We start from the raw sequence: 25253 nt of genomic DNA on the forward strand, positions 1-25253 counted from the left end.
TGAAGCCAGCATGGGATATCTGTCACTCACTGAAGCCAGCATGGGATGTCTGTCACTCACTGAAGCCACCATGGGATATCTGTCACTCACTGAAGCCAGCATGGGATGTCTGTCACTCACTGAAGCCAGCATGGGATGTCTGTCTGTCACTCACTGAAGCCAGCATGGGATGTCTGTCACTCACTGAAGCCAGCATGGGATGTCTGTCACTCACTGAAGCCAGCATGGGATATCTGTCACTCACTGAAGCTGAACCTCACCAGTTCAGCAAGACTAGCTAGCCCATGAGCCTCAGGGATCCTCCTGTCTCTGCCACCACATCTGGATTTTCACTAGTGACGCATACTTCCCTGACTATGCTCTCACCCCTCCACACCCTGCCACTCCTGTTACAGGCACCACCCAGGCGAGTAATTTGCTCTAAGCAATTACTCAGTCTGCCAGCATTCCAAGCCCATGCTACACATGGGAAGACCAAGCCTCAGAAAAACTGTGCTGGATCAATAGCAGGACCCACTTGGACAGGTGGCCTCAGGGACAACCAGCTCCTTGAGATTTACAGGGCCTCTATGGGTGCAGAGGGCAGCGGCGGCAGCAGCAACAGCAGCAGCAGCAGGGTCTGTTCTAGCATTTATACACAGTCTGGTGATCTCACCTAGCTGGATGAATCAGGCAGCTCTGTGACCCCAACGGGCTACTGCACAGACACCTGGTTGTCCATCACCTGGCAAACAAGCGGCCAGGAACCCGGCAGTGGTAGAGCACGGGGCACTGCACACAGGAAGAAGGGTCTGGCTGGAGTGAGGCATCACAGGAATGTACACCTCTTGCCTCCTAAGTGTCTAGGCCAGCAGGAAAGCTCGGCCTCCATTCCACACACCATTTCACTTCTGGAAGCTTCTTTCTGCTTGAGATCAGATCTGCCAGACTCCAAACCCCAGGAGTTTGGAGTCCCCACCCTTGTCCCCCAAAACAGCCTTGAGCCACCGCCAGGACCTGCTGCCCCACCTTTCAGTGTCTAAGAAAGTTTTCTGCTCTTCCTAGTTTGGCTGTTTTTCCAGTAATTTTCCTTAATTATTTAATTTCCTGTTATTTTATGATTTCATACATTTTCTTATACCCATATACACTACAGATTTGTAACATGAAATATGATTAGCTCTAGCATATGTACTTGATAAACACATTATGTTAATTTATTCCAGCACATATTAATATTGTACATTTAATATTGTGTATTAGTCTTTTTTTTATGACAAGGAGATCTCTCAGATCCAACTATTTGCTAGTACAAAAACCCTGAGCTTGCCACTTCTCTGCAGTTAGTAGTTTCAGCATCTACTAGTTCACAGATACCATCTACATGCTTCAGCTGCTTTTGGGAGAGAGCAGAGAGCCTTCGTGAGGGTGGACATGGATGCCAAACACCAGCTTCTGTTATTCTAGTTCAATGTAGTGTGTCTTTATCTGTTTCAAATGATCCATTAAAATCCAAAACCCAGCAACTCAAGAGACAGCTAAGTGGTTTAGAGCCATTTCCAATCTTTAAAACAAGCCAAGTCTGGTTCCCAATATCCAGGTTGGCAGCTACAACCCCCTGTCACTTCAGTGTCAGGGAATCTGATGCTCAAGGAGGCCTCCTTGGGCACTTGCACATATGTGGTGCATGCATGCAAGCATGTACCCAGACACATACAGACACACAGATACACACACAGACACACAGATACACAAACAGACACACCTGCATACACAAATAAAATAAAAATATTTATAAAATACAAGATCTGGGCTCATCAAGAAGACCAGGGGAGCTTTAGGAGGCCACCTGCTGCCAACATAGTAAGGTGACTTCTACATCAGGGACCCACACAGTAGAAACAGAACCATCTCCCGCAAGTTGTCCTCTGCCCTCCATATCCAGAGAATGGTACCTACTTGCCTCCCCAGCATGCAAAAATAAATACATAAATAAATAAAGTTTAAAAATATATGTTTTAAAGAGAAAAATGGACCTTCGAGATGGCTCGATACTAACCCTGTCTCATCTCGGGCCTCTTGCCCCCAGCATGGGTTCAAGCCTGTTCCCAGCTCTCATGTGCATGCTTGCTTTCAAACTCAGGCTCTCCTGCTTGGCCAGCAGACAGACGCTGGCAGAGCCATCTCCTGGCCTCCTATTGTCTTTGATGGTGGGACCAGACCCCAGGGCTTTATCCATGCTAAATGCCCATTCTTCCACTGAACTCCACCCTGATATTCTGAATGAGAGTTTACATTCTTTCTCATACTATATTTGTTTCCTAAAGCTGCCAAAAAACAAAACAAAACAAAACAAAACAAAAAAACCAAAGACTGGTTGGCTTAATCAATAGTTATTTTCTCCAGCCTTATGGGCTGGAGGTTCAAAGGTGAGGTGTGCACAAGACCCCAGCTTCAGAGAGAGGTTCTGTCTCTAAAAGGAAGGTGGAGGGGCTGGAGAGATGCCTCAGGGGTTAGGAGCACTGACTGCTCTTCTGAAGGTCCTAAAATTCCCAGCAACCACATGGTGGCTCACAACCATTTGTAATGGGATCTGACCCCCTCTTCTGGTGTGTCTGAAGACGGCTACAGCGTACTCACATAAATAAAATAGATAAATCATTTGAAAAAAAAATAAAAGGTAGGTGGAAAGCAATGGAAAAAGACACTGGGTCTCAACTTATGGTCTTCACATATGTGTGCTCACACATACACACATATACACACACATCTACACACACTACACATACATGCACACATCTACACACACTATATATGCACATACATATCTATATACTACACATACACACATACACATCTACACACTACACATACACACACATATCTACACATTACACATCTACACACACATATACACATCTATACATACACACACCTACACACACCTACACACACATCTACACACACTACACATACATACACACACATGTACACACACTACACACACATCCACATGTACACACACTACACACACGTACATACACTATACACACATGTACACACACTACACACACATCCACATGTACACACACTATACACACATGTACACACACTACACACACATGTACACACACTATACACACACACTTGTACACACACTACACACACATCCACGTGTACACACACTACACACACATCCACGTGTACACACACTACACACACATGTACACACACCACACACACATACACAACTAATTTTATGTTGTTTTCATGACTGTGGATAGGTTACAGAAAAGACATTATTAAAATGTTTCATTTGTTCTTTCATTTTATTTTTAATTTGTTATTAATATGTGCACATATGTATATGATATGTGTCGATGTAGGCACACATGTGCCATGGCATTAGTGAAAGTCAGAGGAATTCTTTCCTTCCACCTTGGGATTTGGGATCAAATTTAGATTGGCAAGATTGTATGCAAAGTGCGTTTACTCACTAAGCTCTCATGCAGGAACATTTCTCTTTCACACACACACACACACACACACAAGAACATGCCTGCACACACCACACATACAAGCACATGCATGTACACCACACACAAACACACACACACACCAGAAAGAAAAAAAAAGGAGCTTCCTTGGCCTATGTGGCTTGGTGCCTTACTGCTAAGGGAAAGACTTCCAGGGAGAGACTGAGGCCACGTTCTGGAGAATTACCTGCTGTAGCCAAGCCAAAGCCACCGATGCAACCCTAAGGAAGTTGATCACAGCAAGGATCTGAGGTCCCTAGCCCACAGGCCAATGAATGAGCCATCTCAGAAGATGTATGAGCATATGTCAGAAATGTTGGCACATGCCTAGAATCAAAACATTCTGTACATAGAGCAGGAAGATTACAAGTTCAAGGCCAACATCGGCTGAACCTCAAAAAAAAAAAAAAAAAAAAAAAAAAAAAAAAAAGCAATGGGGTGTAAAACTCCTGTGACCAAGCCCAACACAGCTGTTCCAGGTTCATGGATACAGTAACTCTAAAGTTCTTGGCAAGCTAGGGCAGCTACATCTTATAGATTTACATCTTACAAGTAAGGAAATTCCAGCTTGGAGACAGTATGTGGAAGTCCTAAGTCTGCACAGCTGGCAAATGTTAATGTTCAGCTCTTATGTGCCTCCAAGTCTTTTGTCAGGGCGTCCTCAGTGGTCCACTGACTTTGGCCCCATCCTACTTCACTAGCCTCTCTCCCCTGAAAGCCCCCAGGCTTGGATTCAGAGAACAGGACATTCTGAGCTAGGCTCAGCTGCACATCAAAGCCCTGAGATGGGTCTGGGGCGCAGCTCTTGCCTGATCTCAAAGCGACCCAGCCTGATACAGGGTGGCTGTGAACAACACATGACTGAGTGCTGCATTAGCTCTTCCTGGGGAACTGTGAGCAAGTGTCTACTTGTCTCAAATGGGGAACAGAATAGATGGAAGAACAATTCCATTCAAGTCTAGCTTGGTGAATCAGTGAGCTTATTTGGCTTTCTGATGGAAGCATGACCGAGGGGTTACTTATAGGAGTGCCAGTGATCTCCATCTCTCCTCACAGAGAAGTCTCGGGCCAGCATGCATGCTGACTTTCCTGTGGCTGCTTAGCTGGGATCTCCTTTCAGACAACCTTCCATCTTCTGTACACACCAGAGCAGTGGTTCTCAGCCTTCTCAACGCCCGCTCCTTTAGTACACATCTAGATCCTCCAAAGGATTGGGAATAGCTGGGGCAGAGGTGCAAACTCCTGGAACGGAGGGGCAGGACAGAGTGGCTGGGATCTCAGATGAGGATCTAATGACCCTTCCCATCCCTTCCGTCTGTAAAAGGTCACAGGCCCCGTCTGGAAGATCTTTTGTGGATAGTAGCAACTGCTCTGATAAAGATGGCAATGTCTGCTATGCCTGGAGGACAGCAGTCCTCCAAGGGATTTATCTCCACTGTGGCTGGACAGTCCCAGGGTGAGGAAGTCTTCTTTTCTTTTCCCCCCTCCCCTCCTTCCTTCTGTTCTTTCCTCCTATTTTCCTTTAGACAAAATCTTATTACATAGCTCAGGGTGGTCCAAAACTCTCAATCCTCCTGGCCTCGGGTCTCCTGACAGACACAGATGTGGGCTAGGCTGCTAGGCAAGCTGCACTTCTCCTGCTCCCTCAGTTATGGTTCTGGACTACAGAGGACAAACACAGGGCAAAGAGCCTTTTGTGAAATACATGAGACTACTGGCTGTGTCGGCAACACAACTGGTCAGCAGAGGCCTAGCATGCACAAAACTCTGCTTCCACTCAGTCAAACACCACAGAAACTGGATCTTGTGGTACAAGCCTGTCGTCTCAGCACTTGAGCAAGGAGGAAACTAACACGTTTTAATATTCAGTGATTTTCTCCTAAATAGATCCATTTTAAAAGGAATGAGTGTGTTACTATCAAAAATGAGAAAGCAACATCTGGCTCATAAGACAAAAGGGAACTGAGGCACAAATGCTTAGAAAGCAACACCTGAAGTTCAGGAGTGCCAGTTGCCTGAGATGGGCCAGCAAGTGCTCTCTCTGCATGTAAGGGGCAGAACCAGCCACAGATAAAACAGTGAGGCTAGCTATGCAGCAGCCAGTGAGGCCTGTGCTCTTTGGAGAAGAAGGGGAAATTCTCTGTGTTTCACCGAGCCTCATTCTGTAGAATTCACCAGCGGTTCTCCTCTCCCCGTCCAGGAAACTCCCTGTGGACAACTAAGTTTCACTTTATTTTTAGGCCCAAGCCTCTCCGGGGAGTTCCTGGGAAGCAGCTGACCTGCTCAGCCTCCTGATTGCTGGCTGTGCAGGAAGGCCCCGCTGCAGGGTGTAGACGCTGCAGGGTGTCTCCTCCAAGGCCTCTCTACACCCAGCCCCAGCAAGCCACATCTTGTCCCAGTGCCTCTGGCATTCTGGGGAAGTGGACACAGGGCCAGTAAGCCCTTACTTATCTTTCTTGTTAATGAAAATCTGAGAACCTCCAGCCAGTCCCACTGGGAAGACCCTGGGCCAGATGTTGCCATGGAGAAAAAGGGGCTCAGAGAGAGGAAATGGGTTGCCAGAGGAGAGCAAGACATCCTCCTTGCTTGTCATGGAGAGAAAGCAGGGGTCTGGGTAAAGCAGGCTCCTGGCTAAGAGTGCAGGGCTCCCAGCTGCCCTTGCGGCTCACCATAGGCAGAAGGCCTGCAGCCTCCGCCACCTTCAGTAGCCGACTTACCGAAAGTGTTTTCACATCAGCAACCCCTCCTGGGTTGATAAGAAAAGCAGAATCTCAGCCACGTGGTGGTGGCTCATGCCTTTAGTTGACCCAGGAGGAACAACATCCAGGCAGGTGGATCTCTGAGTTTGAGGCCAGCCTGGTCTACAGAGTGAGTTCCAGATCAGCCAGGGCTACCCAGAGAGACCCTGTTTCAAAAAGCCAAAAACAAATACAACAACAAAACACAATCTCAGGTTCAAAGCAACTATTGCACTGTGACACTCTCTCAGGTAACTCTGAGGCGTGCACCTGTTTGTACCCCAGTGTCCTTATCTGTACAATAGGGGCTGAGTTTGGGAATATGCAGTGTTTAGTACAGTAATCAATTCATGTTAAGTGCTAGGCAGGGCCTCATATAGCCCAGGCTGGCCTCAAACACAACATGTGGCTAAGGAAGACCCTTGAGTTCCTGATTCTCCTGCCTTTATCTCCCAAGTCCTGAGATTACAGGTGTGTGCTGCTATGTCCTCGTTAATGCGGTCCTAGGAATGAACCTGGTCCTCTTGCATGCTAGGCAAGTGCTCTACTAGCCTACCACTTTTGAAATTTCCTGTTTATTCTTGTGACCACGAGTGAGGTAAGAGAGCCATCTGAGTTCCTGCCAGTCACTGCCTTTCTCACTATCCCCAGCATTGGGATGCATGAGACCCACCATGAAGCTAAGGCTCAGAGAGGTGAAGTCACTGGCCAAAATCCAAATGTGCTGGTCTGAGTCTTCTCTAAAGTGACCCCTGCTAGTAAGGAAACCAGCAAGCAGGTTTTCCCCTGTGCCCACTACTTGATGGGCTCCCAATTGTATGAGGTCTGTTTGCTGGTGACCCCATTTTTCAGATGAGGAAAAGTGAGACACAGAGGTTAGGTTAGTCCTCCAGTAGGCAAGGCTAGATTTGAAGTAGGGGGGATCAAGTCATTTCTGTGGTATGCTGCTCACCTCTCACCACGCCCCCCCCACCCCCCAGTCATATATAGCCTGTTCCAGTTTATCTTCCTGCCAGCCCCAGCTCTGGAGTTCTGAACCTGCCTTTTCCAGGCCTAGACCACTAATGAGCTCTTGGCTACCTAAGGCCAAAACCACAGCCGCTGGACTGGCTTGGGGGAAGAGCTTGTTTCCTTCCAGCCGTGGTTCAGGTGGTTCACGGGGCAGGAGCTCTGAGGACGCACAGTGATGGGGCAGGTCTGTGAACAGGAGCTGTTCAGAGCCATCAGGCTTTAGTCTATAGGGCAGCTGGTCCAGGGCCCTGCTTCCTTCTGCCTCTCTATACCAAACCCAGCTCACCTCCTCAGCCTGGTCCTTCAGCAGCAGAGACAGCCTTGCCATCTTCATTCATTATATCTTATAAAGAGCCTACTGTGTATTGACTGTTCTGTAGACTCATCAGTGAATGATTCAGTCTCAGTCCTGAAGCAGAGACAAAAGCTAATGAGATGCCCTTAGAAAACACCATTTCCCAATGGACACGAGAGTCCACTGACTGGGGAAGAGAGGCCTCCAGAGCAAGGGTATGAAGCTGAGATCTGAAAGATGATGTGGAAGAATGCTTAAGATAAAAAAAATGACATGGGCCAAAGATGAGAGATATGAAGGAGCTTGGTGCCTTGGGTGGAGGGGAAACACCTCAGCAGAGCTGAGGTGAAGTGAGGGGGTCCCCACACCTCAGCTTGTGTGCAGGCCTAGTCTCCCAGGCTCCCAGGAGGATAGCCCAGCCTTATCTGCTCCAACCAAGTTATCCCCCTTCCTGCTTTCCCCGAGGACTTTGGGCCTCAGACGTCTTAAAACTCTTTAGAGTTCCAGGTGGCCATCATCCTCTCAATGGACTCGTTTGGGGGGCAGTCAGTACACCAATTAGCACCTTTGTGTCCTTAGCCAGTTGTGTCTGGCTTCAAATCCTACTTCCGGGAGAGCACATCAGAGTATTTAAATCCTCTGGAGTGTTGAGTTCCTCATGTCAAATGGGAGGATATATTTTTATTTGGCGTTCTTTTGATATGTTGAGTGGACTGAACAGAGTATGGTACTTGGGGAAGGCTTAACTAAGAGGTTATGTTAAAAAAACGCACCCCGAGTCCACAGCTCTGGGGGTCGTGGCTTAAGGGCGCACCAAGATACACGATCGGTGCAGATGGGTGGGTGGATGGAAGGATAATGATGGAATTAAAAGAGAGAGAGGAGAGAGAGAGAGAAAGAAAGAAAGAAAGAGAGAGAGAAAGAAAGAAAATGAAAACAGCTAGCTAGCTCCCTTCCAAAGAAGAATCGTTCATCTCTGCCGGTGCCTATAATCTCCCGGCGGTGTACCACACTCTTACCTGCTGTGCGCCTCAGTTTCCCCTCTGTCCTTTGGCTGGGACGACCCTGGAAGAAAGAGGACGCCAGGCGCAGGCCCAGTACTGCCGGCACCCAATAAGCGCTCAAGGAAGCCCGGCTTCCCGCCCTCTCTGCTCCAGCTCCGGGAGCTGCCAGCCGCGGAACACTACCCAACCCTTTGCTTACACCCCCTTACTTACACCCCCTCTGCTCATTGTGCACCTCCGGGCCCGGAGCGCACGTGACTCCACCCATCCCGCTCAGCCCCGCCCCGCCGTCCCAGCGCGATCTCTAGTTGGCAGCGCCGGAGCGTCCCGCCCCCAACCAGGGCGGAGCCTGAGCGCCTAGCCCCCAGCTGGTCGGGCTCTGGCGTCTGGCGAGGGCTCCACCGCCCGACCCGGCTGGCGCGCGGGCGGAGCCCGGGCGGCGGGGCTGCTGCTGGCTGGTTGCACCGGACTGCGGGCCGCGACATGGTGAGCAGGGGTGGGCAGAGCAGGCGGGTAGGGGGAAGGGACGCGCCGGATGGATCGGGCTGCGGCGCTGGCGGGTCCGGGTGGCGGATGCTGCGCGCGGGCGGGGGCTCTTTGTCCTCCGCCGCACGATTGGGACAAAGGAGGTGGCCGGGGGCGGAGGCTGCTTGGCTGGGCATCTGTCCCTCTCCGTGACCCACAGTTCTACGTCCTGCGCGGATTCTCCGGGCTGCCCGGAACACTCACTCCGCATTGACAGGGTTCCTGGCAGAGCCCCAGCGTGGTCAAGATAGGATCGAGGGGAACCGGGGCCCAGGGAAAATCTGGCGCTCGTTTCACTGGTGGGGAGATTGAGGCTGAGCTGCAGCGTTTGGTCCCAGGTCGGGTCGGCAGTGATTGCGCGGCGTGGGCTTGACTGGGTCTCCGGGACCCCCCAACCCCCACCCAAAAAAATCCCAACCGTGGTCAGGCGGACTTGATTTGTCTTCAGCTGTCGTTTCCTCCGCAGCTGTCGCCCCCTGAACAGGCCCCTACTTCCCTAGCGCCTCGCCTTGCTCCTTCGGTAGAGTGGGAGAGACGCGGCGTCGCCTGGCACCGCGCCTGCACACCGCCCGCGCTCTGCGCTCCGGAGCTGCTGGGGCGCTTGTCATTAGTGTCTAGTCCTCTCGGTCCAGGTCACCTAGACTAGCTCCAAAGGAGGGATCAAACACCGACTCATATTGCGCTCAGCTTCCAGGAGAGGGAAGACAGGTCAGGTATATGACGTTTTAGAATCAGGTTTGAAGTCGGTTATTTAGGATCGGGGTTGCCATTTCCACTTTTTAAACTGTGTGACCTTGGGCAGCGAATTAACTTCTCTAAGCTACAGATTATTTGTCAAGTAGGAAGAGCAGTCGCTCAGCTCTAGGATTGTTTTGAGGCAGAAATTTTGGAGAGATCCACATGAGATGTTGAGCTCAAGTGTGGCACCTAGGAACTTTCTCAGCATCTACTATTATATCACTACGGAGTTGGGTGGCCAATGGGACCCTGACAAGTAGGGGCAGGACTGGGGCTTGGACTATGAGACTGCTGCTCACTTCAGGCAGTCCCCAAACTTCTCAGTCTTAGTTTCCTTTCCTGGCATAAGAACTGGGAGCAAGGTGGCATCTGGAGCAGATTTCTCTTCTAGAGGGAGAAGGTGAGGGGAGGGGACAATGGGCACAGCCATGCTAGCTGTCCCCTTTCCTTCTCTGTTGCTCTTGGTCCTCTAAGCTCTTGGATGGCAGAAGCCCTCAGTGATGGTGCCTTTGGGATTTGACCAAGTGTGGCCCGTGGTTCCCCTGAAGAGGACACTGGAAGGTAGCTTTGCTGAGGGTGGAGCAGTGTAGGAAGCCCCTGGGTGTTAGGTGGCCCCGAGAGCAGGGCGGTGTTTCTTGACTGCCTTAGAGGCCCTGGGAGGTGGAAGCTTCTGGTGGGGTGTCAGAATGGTGCCCAGCTGAGTATAATAGCACTGGTGACGTGCCCAGTTAAGTGGGGAGCAGGCAGAGGGTGTCCCCAGAGAAGAGGCTATTTGTGACATGGGTCCAGGCCAGGCTTTGTACCCTGAGGTACAAGAGGTTACAGAGAAAAAGGGAGGACATTGAGAACGGCCTGCTGTGGGGTAAGAGAGGGAACTCGGCCTGCCTTGTTGCCTTCCGGATGGGGTGAAGGATTCGTTTAGGGATCCCATGAAGAGATAGGGGTAACAGACGCTTTTCCAAGGAAGACCTAACGGAGTGTGTGAATTTTAGGAGACCTCTGCCCAGAAGTCACACTATGAGTCATTTTGAGACCAGTGTCTTCTAGAACATCGCTCTGGGCCTTGAGAAACCAGGCCCAACAATTCTTAGCCATTGTAGACTGAACTGGCTATGGAGTGCCCAGACCCATATTGACCAGTGCTCACCCGAAAGTTGTCACTGCAGCTCAAGGGACATGGTATGGCCTGTGCTCTAACTGACCCTGTGCCTCAGTTTCCTCATAAGCAGAATGGGATGATCAAGGCAAGTAGAGAGGAATAAGGTGGATAAGCATAGCTCTGAGGTGGTCCTGGACCCTCAGCTGTATTAAGTTATACCTGACCCATGGCATCTTGGTGGATGAAATGGGGCAGTCACTGGTATGCAGAGGGTTGTACAAGCCAGATGCAGGGCATCCCAGTATCCTCTGGGTTTTGCTTCTCTGTTGCCACCTTCCTTGCTCCAAGCATGAAGAGTTACCTTGGTTTTCAACCTGTGGGTTACAACTCCTTTGGGAGTAGAACAAAACTTTCATATGTGGTCACTTAAGACCATTGGGAACACAGATATTTACATTGTGATTCATAACAGTAGCAAAGTTACAGTTACAAAGTAGCAAGGAAAATAATGTTATGGTTGGGGGTGACCACAACATGAGGAACATGTTATAGGGCTGCAGCATTAGGAAGGTGGCTCGCAGCATTAGGAAGGCTGAGAGCCACTGAGTTAGCTGTTCTGACAGGGCTCAGACCTGCTCTCCTCTACTGCCATGCTTTGCCCCTGCCTTGAACTTGGCTTACATCCTCTTTTCCCCATGGCTGCTTAGGCATCTGGGAGAAGTCTGGATTAGGGAGCTGGCTCAGGAATAGGGTCCTCTGATTGATCCCATGAGAACCAGCTCTCTTTTAGCTCATCATCACATACCTGGGCTTGGAACACTCAGTCAGTCTTTATTGTGTGCCTATGTGCGGTAGAGCATAGCTGTGAACTTGAGGGACAGTGACCTTTTCTTAGTCTCTTTAGAGGGCACAGGTCAGGAGATGACAGCCAGGGTAATATTCTGTAAACCAGAACCGCAGAGAGCTGAGGGCATTAGGAAAGACAGGTGCATGTAGGGGGTGTAGGTGCTGGCTAGTATGGGAAGAGGCAGCATCTGGAGTCCTGGAAGCAGCTCCAAGAGTCACTTCTGAGAAAGTGCCTCGTTTAGTACTAAGGACGGAGGCAACCACAGGGCAGTTCATGAAGTGGTGGTAGCCAGGCTTGCAAGGGATGCCGTGGCTACCTCAGGAGCCCTCCCTTCTGAGGCCACCATGTCTGGCCAGGAGTCAGATTTTTTTAGATCACTTCTCAGGAAACATTTGCTTAATGAAAAAAAGAAACAAGAAGCCCATTAGGGATATGTGGAGGTCACAGGGCAGGCATGACTGGCTGGGTCACAAGTCATTGATTGTGCTTAGAGGCGAGAGGCCTGGCTCTGTCCCCCTCCAAGCCTGGGGTGGGCCTAGTGGGCAGGAGTTTGAGGTCATGCCTGCTCTCCTGGAGTGCCTCTGGGCTTGTGCTGCCTCAGTTTCTTAATTAGTCACGGGACAGCTCTTTCCCTCAGATCATGGTGCCATTGTTTGATTTTCCACTTCCGATACTGGAACCACCCCAGACCCCAAACACAAACTTCCCTTTCTGAATTGCTACTGCCTCCAGACCATAGGAGGACGTGCAGGTGGAGGCGGAGTGGGTGTCCTATGTGGGCTTGTGGGAACTGATGGAGCTAGCAGAGCTCTCTTGGGACACACGGCTCTGGGAATGGGGGGAAGCCAGGGGCCAGGGAGCCAAGCCAGGGGAGGAAATTTACCTGGCTTTCTGGTTGGGAGAGGCTTCCTTCCTGAAGCTGGTGTAAACTAGGTCAGAGTTTCTTCTTCCTCCTCCACATGGGTGCCATTTGGGGCCAGGCTATTCTGCATTAAGGTTTGGGGAACTATCTTATACCTTGAAGGGTACAGAGCAGAATCTTTGGGCTCTGCCTGCCAAGTGTGGCCAGGTGCACGGTTGCACCCACTTGAGACCTAGTGATCAAAGGTCAGGGAATGGGGCACCTGGACAGAAGGAACTCTGGGGACAAAGGTCTGGGCCCACAAGGATAGTGGAAGGCACAGCTGGAGAGGAGTGAGCGGGAATGGGGGAAGAAGCACTTGGGCACCTTCTGTGTGCTCTGATTGCAAGAGTAGAACACGGAGCCAGTTGAGAGGGACCCGGGCAGCTCAGACCCTAAAGACTGAAGATTGAGAATCACAGGATGCTCCTCCTCCGTGCCTGGAGCTTCCCTGCAGACTGGCACAGGTGATGAGGATGGTATTCCTCGGTCATGAGGCCTGGTTCATAGACAGTCTGGGGCACTAACTGGCTGTGACCTTTAGGCAGATCTGACTCCTGGTAGCTTCTTCCATGTGCGGGTGAGAGTAATTTCTTTCTTTCTTCTTCTTTTTTAAATATTTATTTATTTATTTTATGTATATGAGTATACTGTAGCCGTACAGATGGTTGTGAGCCATCATGTGGTTGCTGGACCCCTGCTTTGGGTCCCACTCACTCCGGCCCAAAGATTTATTTATTGTTATATGTAAGTACACTGTAGCTGTCTTCAGACATACCAGAAGAGAATGTCAGATCTCGTTACGGGTGGTTGTGAACCACCTCGTGGTTGCTGGGATTTGAACTCACGACCTTTGGAAGAGCAGTCAGTGCTCTTAACCGCTGAGCCATCTCTCCATCCCCGTGAGAGTCATTTCTAATTAAGGGGATTACTACTCAAGGACGCAGCAGGTCCCATCACATTTGGAGTGTGAATCTTACAGTGCCATCTACCTGGGTGATGTGAATGGCCAGACTTTGGACATTTTTATGGCTTCCTCAGTATAGGTTGTACTTGGCCTGTGCAGGATATGCCGATGGGGTCTTCATCCTTCTCACTACTCTGGTGTCCACTACTGACAGGCACTAGTAAGAAAGTGGGTAGCTGTAAGAGACTGGAGCAGCCTGCTGCTGGCTTCAGCACCTGGGAGGCCTCAGTAGCAAAGCCCTAACTGACTCCTTGGGGCTGTGGCTGGCTGGGCTCTGGGGTACTGTTTAGAGGAAAGCTGGAGTCCAGGTTCTCTCCAGGCCTTGTGTGAATCGCACAGCCTCTCTCTCCTTTACTACTCGCAACCTTGGCTAAGGATGAGGACTGGAATGGTGACCTGGAGTTGTCTTGAAATCAAGGAGCTGGGAACAGCTCGGCTCTCCATGTCCTGGCATCACTCCCTCAGCATGCTTGAGCCCAGCTGGCACTCACACCCTGTTGCCACTCTAACAGGGTGATGCACCAGGCTCTCCCTCCTGCCTTTAGAGGCCTAGCAATGCTACCCCCACTGTTGTGAATGCTCTTCCCTGCAGTGTGGCCTCCTTGCAGCTCATCTGCTCTCCCTGCTAGCATCACAGCACCTGGTCCCTTGTGCTCCTGATGTGATCATACCTGGACTGACATTTGAGAGTGTTGACCTCTTGGTAATCTGGTGTCTGTACAAGACAGTAAGCGATATACAGAAGGAGCTAGCTCCCCCACCCTCCTGCCTTCCCTGAAGCTTTTCCAGTACCTGTGTCTTCCAGGACATGTTTGTCTGCCCTACATCCACAGGCTTCTTGAAAAATGGGGTCTTCACAGACAAGCTGTCGCTCCATGGAGCAAGCCTGTCTGCTGTTGTGACGTTTCCCCTGGGTTCTAGAATTCTGCTCAGACCCTGCAGACCTTGAAGGTTGAGATGGTCTGTGTTACCTGATCCTCCCACAGGAGCTGATGCTGTTTGTCTGCTTCTGGATCCTTCCTCTCTAGCCTCCTGGACCAGTATGGGATATATACTGGTAGCTCATGCCTGTGATCCTAAGGCTCAGAAGGTTAAGGCTAGAGAATCATGAGTTTGAGATAGTCTGGGATACAGAGTAAGCCTCTGTCTCAAAGACAAACAAAACACAATGTATATCTTCAACAGAACCAGATTGCTGGCCAGTCCTCTTGTAGCCTCTGCCTCAACTGCTATGGTGCCTGGTGCCCTTCCCACCAGAGGGGCTTACTCACAGCGGAAGTGGCTGGGTGTCAGAAGAAGTCGGGGGAAGAAGGCTGGGTGAGCATCTGAGCAGACACAGTGCAGAGCCAATCCCATGGGTGTCACTGGGTTGAGGGCAGGACTGGTTGGCCCAGCAAGGGCTACCTGGGCAGCTGAGTCCCCTGCAGAGCCCCTTGTATAGTCTCTCCTGGCTTTGTCTTTCAGGACTGTCCTGTGCAGCCCGAATTCCAGCCTCGTTGAGCCAGGCACACCGAGAGCTTTCCACCAAAGAAGCCCCTCCAAGCACTGACCATGTCTATTATGGACCACAGCCCCACGACCGGGGTGGTCACAGTCATTGTCATCCTCATCGCCATAGCTGCCCTGGGAGCCTTGATCCTGGGCTGCTGGTGCTACCTGCGGCTGCAGCGCATCAGCCAGTCAGAGGATGAGGAGAGCATCGTGGGTGATGGCGAGACAAAGGAGCCTTTTCTACTGGTGCAGTACTCTGCCAAGGGGCCATGTGTGGAAAGAAAGGCCAAGTTGATGACCGCCAACAGCCCAGAAGTGCATGGCTGAGCTGGGCTGCGGAGGCCGTGGTTCTGTTTGCAGCCAGCCCAGAAGCACTGAGAGGGCAGAAGCATACATGTTGCTATGTGAGAAGGGTTGACACTTGCTGGCATGGTCTCCTCCGGCTTTGTCATCGCATGCACTGACTCCAGGTCCCAGCTCTTCTGGCCTTCCCCCTCAGCCTCCTGGTGGGCTGTCCATTGCAGGCAGTGGGCAGGCCTGATCTTGCTAGGGCTCATGGCCCCTTAGCGCTTTCGTTACTTGAATGTTTTAGCTGAGCCTGTTTTTGATGGAGCTACTACTGTAATGTGTGAACTAACCAACCTGTGAACTGTAAATAGGCCCAGAAGCACGTGCTTAAGCCTTTTTGCTGATTTTTTAAAAATGCCAGATGGAGCCCGTGGACTGATTTGATAATGACTGTACTCATGTAAGCTGAGGTATGACCATGGAGGTATGTGTATGGAAAGGAGGTGAAAGGTTAAGAAGCTGGTGTGCTGGAGTAATTTCAACTTGCTTAGTAATGGAGGAAAACCACAGCCTCCCTTTCTTTAGCTTCAGCCTTGTTAAATAGCAGTGTGTGTAGATGGCAGAGTTACTGCAAGGAAGCTGTTGTACTTGCTTGGAAGCCTGTGAAGGATGAGACCTCCTGAGTCCTGACGGTTGCCAGGCAGCGTAGCAGAGCAGTCTCTTGCCCTTTGGTTTTGAGCACGTCTAGTACACCCCTTCAGCACAGGCTTTGTGGAAACTGCTCTGGTCCTCTGTAAACACCAGAGCCTGTGGTGGCTACTTGAAGTCTGAAACCCAGTTGGCCCAAGAAGGCAAGGTTTTGTTTTTGTATTTAATATTTTCTGCACTGGAATGGGGGTTGGGAGTAGGGGTGGCTTACCCCCTACCTTTTCACAAGTGAGCTTCCTTTCTTCTCCAGTGGGTACTGGGTTTCACTTTGATCTTTGGGACTATGTAGTCAGAGCTCCCTGACCCAGCTTTCAAGGCACTATGTGCATAAAAGGTCATTTCTAGTGTGCACATAACCATTTACAACAGTCACCAGGAGTTCAAGTTCAGGGCCTGGTTCTCACACGTAAGGGAGCCAGCAGCATGTCTCCAGGATATTTCTTATGTCTACAAGCTTGCTCAGATGTTAATCCCATCACCATAATAAGCATTCTAAACCATTATGATTAAACCTGACTATGCTGGCACCCTTGGTGATGAGTAGGTGGCCAGCTAGCCCTGGCAGCAGAGACCTTCAGGCTAGTCTGGAGACAGCTTTGAAAAGCATTTGAAACTAATCCATTTCCTAGACCTCAAGGGAGGAGCCGTATTGTAGAGAAGGAACACTTCTTTTTAGCAGTGTATACCAATATGGGGTTGGGGGAGGCAGATGTTAAGAAACAGTCTGAGGTTACAGAGGTAGTCAAGGATGGACTGGCCATGGGCAGGGGCTGCTAAGGTTGGCCTGGATGTGTGTTAGACCTGGGAGCAGTGACTCTGTAGGACCTGCCTGGAGCTGGCTGAGGCTGAGGGGTTTGACCCATTCCCACCCACATCCACTTTTCTACCTCTATGTCTTGCACCAGCAGCCTAAACACTGCTGGTCCTTTTTTCCACCATCCATGGATCCAAGGCCAGCTTGGATCTACACCAAAATTTGAGCTGATTCATCACTGTACTGTCAGATGCAGGCTGCAGCTTGTACTATGCCAGTGAAGTTAGTTTTTCAAACATTGTCACATTCCTTTTTTTTTTTTCCCCCCCGAGAAAGAGTTTCTCTGTGTAGCCCTGGCTATCTTTGAACTCACTCTGTAGACCAGGCTGTCCTGGAACTCAGAAATCCGCCTGCCTCTGCCTCCCAAGTACTGGGATTAAAGGCATGTGCTACCACTCCTCAGCATCACATTCTTATCAGTTACACTTTGGGGGAGCTTCCAATCACCCCCTGTTGCCGGGGGGTCTTTCAAGTTTGAGTCAGTCTATCCAGAGAGTGATGAGTAACTTCAGGCACTGTGGGGCACTGTGGGGTCATAGGAAGGAGAATTAATACCTATAGCTATTGAACAACCATGCACGTCTTCCCTGTCCTTGGTTATCATTGGCTACCTTTTCACCACAGCCACACACTCCAATTGTTAATAAGTTATAACTTCTCTTCAGATTACTTCCCAGTAGTGCAACTATTGTGGTCAGGTCTTCTGATGATTAAGAAGCTAGCTTTTCACCCTTGGCAGCCTGCAGGAACTCTGAGGCTAAGCCACTGAAGTAAGGACTGACTTTCCTAGATGTATGTTCAAACGGACTGTGCTACTGTTGTGTCTCAGAGTTACCAGTTTGTGCAATAAGTGGAAGGGATGCCATTCCTGATCAATAAATGCTGAATGACATTCAAGTTCATTTTGTAGACCACTGAGAAAAATCTTTATTTACAATAAATTTCAATAAAATTTGCAATAACTATATTCCCAATGTACAGTCTTCACCTCTGGTTCCTTCATCTCATTCAAAAGTTAGTCTGTCCTGTTCTCATGCTTCCTCTCTGCAGCCAAAGTGGAGCTGGTAGTGGAGGGCGGAGGGGTGTCACCAGGTAACTGGGTTGCACCCATGGGCTTGGAGTGGTTTGGGCGAGCCTTGCCCAGAGGGGCTGGTTCCTTAGCCCCACCTTGGCCCTTCAGCTCCCTCTCCATAGTGGCTACAAGGATCTTGAGCCATGTGTGCTCGGGGAGGAGGGTCTCTGAGGCACTGGCCAGTTCTTGGAGCTCTCGAGCCTTCTTCAAATACAGAGCCTGCAGTTTCTGGCTGTGGCGCCGGAGTAGCCTGTGCTGTTGCTCCAGGGTCCGCTGCCAGCGCAGCAGGCGGTGCCCATCCCTGCGGACACTAAAGAGCCGGCCCTCCACCTGCTCCTGTGTTCGGCGCAGGCTGCTCATCTCAGATCTCAGCTTCTGCATTGCATTCTCCACGTGAGAGATGTGTTCACGCTGCAGGACTGCCTCTCTCTGGACACATTCTTGGGTAGGAGGGCTGATGCCAAGGTCCTGGGGGGCAGAGGCAGGGTCTGAGTGATGCAGAATGAACCGCAGCAGATTCGGGAGGGTGATAGGGAGGTCTCCAGGGTATTTCACACTTAGGTCCTTTCTGGAGAGGAAGGGAAAGTCAAAAAGTGAGGATGTCAATAGGCACAGTGCAGAGACAGAGGACTAGATGAGAGACTGGCCATCCTGACCAACAAAGGATGCTGGTTTCTTGCTGAAAGGCAGGCAAGTAGTTCTTTGTGGAGTTGAGTAGCCCCACAGACTTGCACTGCAGTTATTTAGGCCATTTGAATAAAGTGTTGCTCTGTTCCCAAGGACAGAGCTGTTTCTGTACTCAACCTTCAGAGAGATAATGAGCATGCTCAGGCCTAAGCCCCGACCAAAGCGGTGCATCTGGGACGGGGAAGAATGTTGTCACTCTGTGTGAGCTACATGAGTTGGTGAGCAGTCCTGGGACAGGGCTGTCCTTGGTCACCCTTAATAGTGCTCAGTAAAACTAAAAATACAAACAAAACAGACCCAGCAACAGTACACACTTAATGTACAGTATCTACAGCACAAAGTGTCTTAACTGAGGGGGACTGTACTCCAGAGAGGGGACACTGGGCTCAAACCTGGACAGGTGCTATGGCCAATATATCAACCAAAGGACTAAGATGAGTTACAGCTACTCAACCCCGATAGCACAGAGTTGACGATGGTGACACTGAAAGGGGTCCCCACATCTTCTGTGCTCTTAATTCAGAACTTGTCATCTAATTGCCCAGCCTTCTAAGTTTCTCTCACAGGTACTGTGCATAGTCAGTCTAGCCACCATTACTCAAACACATCTTTCTAGAGTTCTCCCTTAGCTAGTTAACAGACAGGAACCAGCACCCTTAGAGAGTAAGGAACAGAGCTGACAGGACCCCAAAGGTAGCATCCATGCTGCTCAGTGCCATCTATTCTCAGACATATGGCTTGAGCTCTGTAAAATGGGGTGGGAGTGTCATGTGCCTCATAGGGCTGTTGAAAGAGTTAAGTGAGTGTTGAACGTTAGCTTTTTCAGAACTGCATTTTCAATCCTTATGGCATTATACATAATCCCTCTAGCAAGATCACAATTTGAAACAAGCCTGAGCTATACAGTAAAACTATGTCTCAAAAAAGGAAAAAAAAATTGCATTGTTCTTTAATATACCAACCAAATTGGGGCTGGAGAGATACCTGTTTTTTTTTTTTTTTTCCAGATGATCTGGGTTCAATTCCCAGTACCCACATAGTGGCTCTCAACTGTCTAAAATTTCAACCCCAGGGGATTTGATGCCCTTTTTGGGCCTCTGAGGGTACTACACACATACGCTGTACAACACACACACACACACACACAAGTACTTTTTTTTTTTTAAATTAAAAAGCCTTGCATGTTGGCACACACCTTTAACCTCAGCATTAGGGAGGCAGAGGCAGGTGGATCTCTATCAGTTTGAAGCTAACCCTGGTCTACATAGCAAATTTGAAGCCAGCCAAGGCTACTTAAAGAGTCCTTATCTCAAAAAACTAAAATAAAATTAAACAAAACTAAAAATGGAAAGAGGAATGTATTGACTGAAAACTTGTATAACCTTTGTACACACACATCCAGAAGCCAAATACGTAAACATGACAGAATGTGTTTCATTAATAGATAACACTCTTCCTATCAAAAATCACTAGAGACTTAAATTAGATATGCTATACTGGTAACACCAGCACTTAAGCAAGAGGAAAACCACAAGTTTGAAGCTAGCCTGGACTACACTGTAAGATCCTATCTCACAACCAAAAAGAAACCAAGTTATAGACCCCTTTATGTAATGTTTATGGGGAGGGGGAGCCTCTAGGTAGATTTTTACAATTTTTAAAACTTTCATGTAACAGAAAATAGGAAGAATTTCAAAGTTTACATGTCGGCTATATCTATCTAATCTGGTTAAGTGCTCTCTACAATAGACGAAAGGCACTCAGAATGAGTCTGGAGTGGACGGCTAGTCCTGTCGTCCTATCAGGCAGCAAAGGGCCAAGAGGAGGTGCAGCATTCCATGAGAAGTGCGGCAGCCCGGCATGCCCTGGCGGTGTTGCAGAGTGAGACTGCTCAACAGAGCACTCTCTGAGTCTGGGGCAATACTGTAGTTTCCTAGAGCGCTCTCATACCTTCTATTTACTTTTTCTTATGCTTTGGTTTTGGAGACAGGATCGAATTCTATAGCTGTGGTTACTCTGGAACATACTATGTAGTAGACCAGGCAGGCCTCAGAGATCCAAATGCCTTTGCCTCTTGAGTATTCATTCAGATTAAAACTGTGCACACCCAGCCCATGCCTTTATTAAAAGAAAAGTTTAGTTATTTTTTTTTCCAAGTTAAGATTTCTCTGTATAGCCTTGGCCATCCAAGAGCTTGCTGAGTGGACCAGGCTGGCTAAAACCTCAAGCAATCGGTCTGCCTCTGTGTTCCAAGTACTGGAATTAAAGAAGTGTGCCACGACTACCTGGCATATACACTTTTTTTTTTTTTTAAGATCAAAATGTTGGATTTGTTTGTTTGTTTGTTTGTAGACGGGGTTTTTTTGTGTAGCTTTGGCTGTCCTGGAACTAGCTCCATAGACCAGGCTGTCCTCAAACTCAGAGAGCCACCTGCCTCTACCTCCTGAGTCCTGGGATTACAGGCCAGGTCATGGACAGGGGTTTTTGTTTTTTGTTTTTGTTGGGTTTTTTTCATGTTCAGGACAGAGAATAACTATAAACTGCTTCCAAAAAGAAGTTCTTTTAATATGGGAATGGTGGCTCCCATCATTAATCTCAGCACCCAGAAGGCTAAGGCTAAGTCCTGGGTTATATAGTGAGTTCTATACCAGCTTAAGATACAATGTGAGGGGCTGGTGAGATGGTTCAGTGGGTAAGAGCACCAACTGCTCTTCCAGAGGTCGTGAGTTCAAATCCCAGCAACCACATGGTGGCTCACAACCACCCATAATGAAATCTGATGTCTTCTTCTGATCTATCTGAAGACAGCTACAGTGTACTCATTTATTATAATAATAATAATAATAATAATAATAATAATAATAATAACAATAATAATAATAAAATAAATATCTTTAAAAAAAAAGATACAATGTGAGACTCTTGTCTCAAAAAATAGCTCCCACCCCACCCACAGGAAGGTCGTTGTCCTGAAAGCATGGTGCTAGTTAGAGCTCCCCAAAAGCGGTGAAGTTCTTCTGGGGTAACACTGGAGTGCCCTGGAGCGTGTGCTGGTACCCCTAGCCCAGAGTTAGGCAGAGGTGCTATGGTCTGCAGTGCCCCCCCAGTAGGGTATGGACTGCTGGTCTGCCTGATGGTGTGCATCCTAGCCTTCACTCCTCCCACTTGTGATGAAGAGAGGTAAGACAAGAACAGAAAGAGGCTGGGCAGAGACAGGCTGTACTAATTGTCAAAGGCAGGACTCTTTCCAAGATTCTTGTCCTCTCTGACTGCAGTGGGGCACAGTCAATGTAGACAGCAGGAATGTAGAGAGCATATAAGCAACATCTTCCATTGCTCACAGCCCTCACACCTCAGAACCTTAGTGTTCTGCAAATCTCCACTTTGTGCACAAAATTTGCATTTTCCACAGTGCATGCACAAACTTTCACTAAAAATAACAGGAGCTGGTGAACATGAAAACAGTCTTATTACACGTGATTCCCACAGTGGTTTCATTTCCTCTTCTGTGAATCTTTGGACTTGATAGTCATGAACCACTTTCAGCTCTTAGAAGCTGCCTAGTGGCCCCCACATTCCTCACTCAAGATGACTGCTCCCTGCAGGGCCAGCACCAATCTCTATCACCTTCTGCCCCCTTTTATTTATTTTTATACATGCAATAAATAGTCACATTATGCTTTTCTCTTCTACCTTTTGGGTAAGCTTCTGGTAATGCTCTCTGGACCAGCTCATAACTTGTGCCCGTTTTTAGGAAATGCGGAAAATCTCATTCTAAGGCCACAGACTGTGATTTAAGCTCTCTGTGTGTAACAGATGTGAACAGTCTTCTGCTCTTCAGTATCAAGGTGCAAATGAGGGTTGCAGGGACCTGGGGTTTCACTGTTTTTTTGTTTTTTTGTTTTTTTTTTTTTGGTTGGTTGGTTTTTGTTTGTTTATTTTTTTGACACAGGGTCTCATTTTATAATTCCTGTTAGCTTTCAACTCAAAGAGCTCCACTTGCATCTGCCTCCCAAGCTAGAATTAAAGGTGTTTGTCACCATACCTGGCCTGCACTCGGTCTTCTACTGTACAAGGCAGCCCCAGAAGTGGGATGCTAGCCATGGATGCTTCTGCGATGCAGCTGCCCTGCAGGTGTCCTTCCTTGCAGATATAGATGCTCATCAGTCCATGTGCTGGGAGCCTCTGCTTGCAAAGGCTCTTACCATGTGTTATAACTTGAATATCATCACGCTACATGCCCAGCTGGGTCACACACAGATGGAACTGCTGGTGTTAGTGCCCATGATTTCTCGACTATATGGCAATTTAAACATGTCTTGGAAAGAAGGGAGTCCATTGTGGCAGAGCCATCAGTGGAACAGACCCAGACACTCTGTTTTTAGTGTGTGATCTGACAAGCCCCTGCTACCTTCCACAGGAAGTACTCTAGCACAGATTCTCTGAGATAAAGGGAAAAACAGAGATAATGAATGATTGGACAAAGTCCAAGGAAGCCCTCTGGCAGAGAGGCCAGATGAGCACAGTAGTGCTGCAATGACCTGTAAGTGCCAAGGCCAGCCTTCCTGAAAGGACACTGCATTTCCCACACACCCACAGGGGTGAGTGGTTCCCATGGGGATCTGTTTTGTATCCCAAGGGAAGCTGTGTGCAAGTGACAAGGGAGCCAGCATCCAGCTTGTTTGGCTTTAGAGTAGAGTTCATTTCCTTCTTTGTGGAAATGTTTGAACCTACAACTAAGTCCAACCCTCCTTGCTAATATCCCATCTGTTTGCTGGAGCTTTCAGCACAGCTGGGTGACAGACAATCTCAGAGCAGACTGTATACATACAGAGAGAGCTCTCTATGCATGGAGCAGTGGGTAGAGAACGGCCAGTGCCCTTTGGGTGAGAGGGACATGTGGGTAACAGCAAGACTCATCCCACACAAAACATGAGCACGTTCCTGTCAATTATAGTATCATTATAGGTTCACACAGGCTTTCTAGTTCCCAGGGATGTACTTGGTAGGTTAAGGTGAAGGCTAGCCTGGTCTACATAATGAGTTCTAGAACAGCTAAAGTTACATAGTGAGGCCCTGTCTCAAAAAACAAAACAAAAAAAATAATAAACATATTAATACATGACATTCCAACACTAAAGCTCTTCTACTCTATCTCTAATGGCAATACTTTAACAATAGCTTAGAACATAATGAATGATTTACAATGTAGCTCATTTCATCTTCAGCCCTTAACAGGAGAATACTACCTACACAATATTGAAAAAACATCCAGCCTTACCTATTGCAGGGAAAAAACAAAACAGTAGGAAGACGGTCAACCATGAATTCCCAAGGAAGATCATTCTGAGACACATCGATCCTGATAGAGGCAAAGGGAAAATGACTGGTATGAAGTAATTGGCCAAACAAGCCCCAAACCTGAAGAATTTGGAGTGTCTCTATGGCCCAGACTAGACCAACCTCTTACTACAAGTATAAAGTCAGGCACTTGCACTTTACGAACATGCCACTGTGTACCCTGAGTAATAGAAGAACCTGAGGGCTGGTGAGATGGCTCAGTGGATAAGAGCACTGACTGGTCTTCCGAAGGTCCTGCGTTCAATTCTCAGCAACCACATGGTGGCTCACAACCATTCGTAATGTGATCTGACACACTCTTCTGGTGTGTCTAAAGACATCTACAGTATTCTTAGATATAATAATAAATAAATCTTTTTTTAAAAAATAGAAGAACCTGAAACTAACCATAAATCCCCCAAGTTGTCTCAATGAAAGAGTACTCCATCTATTCATCAGGGTCTGGTGAGTATTTTAATCTGTGCATTAGTTCTAGAAAAGGAAAGCTACTGAGCACAGCACACACAGGAGGTCCCTTTGAAGAGTATACTTTATAGTCGAGAAATCTAGATGAAGGACAAGATCAATGTACTGTCTTAACAGAGTGCCAATCCTCCTCTCCCTACCATGGGCTTTGCTGGTACAGCTGGTCTAGTTCAGCTAGTTTAGCTCAGGATGGCATCAACCACTTAGCAGCCTTCTGGCTGCAGCATCCCTAGTGCCAGGATTACTGGCATGTTCCACCAAGGACAGTAGATTAATTTATGTATATAAAAAATGGCATCTACTAAATCACCCACCCTGTGATTAATTACTGTAGAATTAACTACAGCTGCTCTGGTGAATGACCTCCCTGCAGGCTGGTCAGCTGATGAGGATCATGTGTGCTGACCCATCAGAGGGCTGATGGCAACCTTTAAGGGGAGGATATTCATGATCAGTGCTCAGGAGATGAAGATGCCTGCACCTGGTTTAAGTATATATGTAGACAACAATCTCTTAGCACAGTCACTTCTGAGAATAAATAGTGAAGTGTAAGTATAACCTTATATAAGTGTAAGTGACTACCCTTTAAAGCTAAGTAAGTGGTAGAGCATGTGCTTGACATGCATGAGGTCCTAGGTTTAATCCTGCCACCAACAAAGAAAAAGAAAGAAAATGTTCACATCAAGTATGTTGTTTTCACTGCACACACTTCTAGTGGATATGAATT

The 25253-nt window shown here is 48.5% G+C and overlaps 2 protein-coding genes and 1 long non-coding RNA gene across 9 annotated transcripts in view; 1 reads left to right on the top strand and 2 right to left on the bottom strand.

Moving 5' to 3' along the window:
- LOC116085255 overlaps positions 1-8821 on the bottom strand; it is a 19246-nt gene extending 10425 nt beyond the window's left edge. The window contains exons 1-2 of one of the 2 annotated variants that reach the window (XR_004116467.1): positions 8579-8821; positions 7551-7673 (exon numbers count right to left, since the gene is read on the bottom strand). This is a non-coding gene — a long non-coding RNA (uncharacterized LOC116085255). The remainder of the gene's footprint in view (positions 1-7550; positions 7674-8578) is intronic. The other variant, XR_004116466.1, reaches the window with a different exon arrangement.
- Positions 8822-8912: 91 nt separating this feature from the next.
- Positions 8913-17915, top strand: Snn (stannin). Its single transcript, XM_031362795.1, has 2 exons — positions 8913-9049; positions 15105-17915. The coding sequence occupies exon 2, from the start codon at positions 15192-15194 to the stop codon at positions 15456-15458; it is 267 nt and encodes an 88-aa protein (XP_031218655.1). The 5' UTR covers positions 8913-9049; positions 15105-15191; the 3' UTR covers positions 15459-17915.
- The window catches only part of Txndc11 (thioredoxin domain containing 11), a 60454-nt gene continuing 53040 nt past the window's right edge, over positions 17840-25253 (bottom strand). For all 6 annotated transcript variants that reach the window (XM_031362755.1, XM_031362736.1, XM_031362746.1 and 3 more), the window contains 2 exons: positions 23982-24062; positions 17840-18581 (listed from right to left, as the gene is read on the bottom strand). In XM_031362755.1, the coding sequence (XP_031218615.1) occupies positions 17957-18581; positions 23982-24062 (706 nt within the window). In that variant the 3' untranslated portion in view covers positions 17840-17956. The remainder of the gene's footprint in view (positions 18582-23981; positions 24063-25253) is intronic.

Source organism: Mastomys coucha, unplaced genomic scaffold (assembly GCF_008632895.1).
Source record: "Mastomys coucha isolate ucsf_1 unplaced genomic scaffold, UCSF_Mcou_1 pScaffold12, whole genome shotgun sequence".
Classification (NCBI taxonomy): Eukaryota; Metazoa; Chordata; class Mammalia; order Rodentia; family Muridae; genus Mastomys; species Mastomys coucha.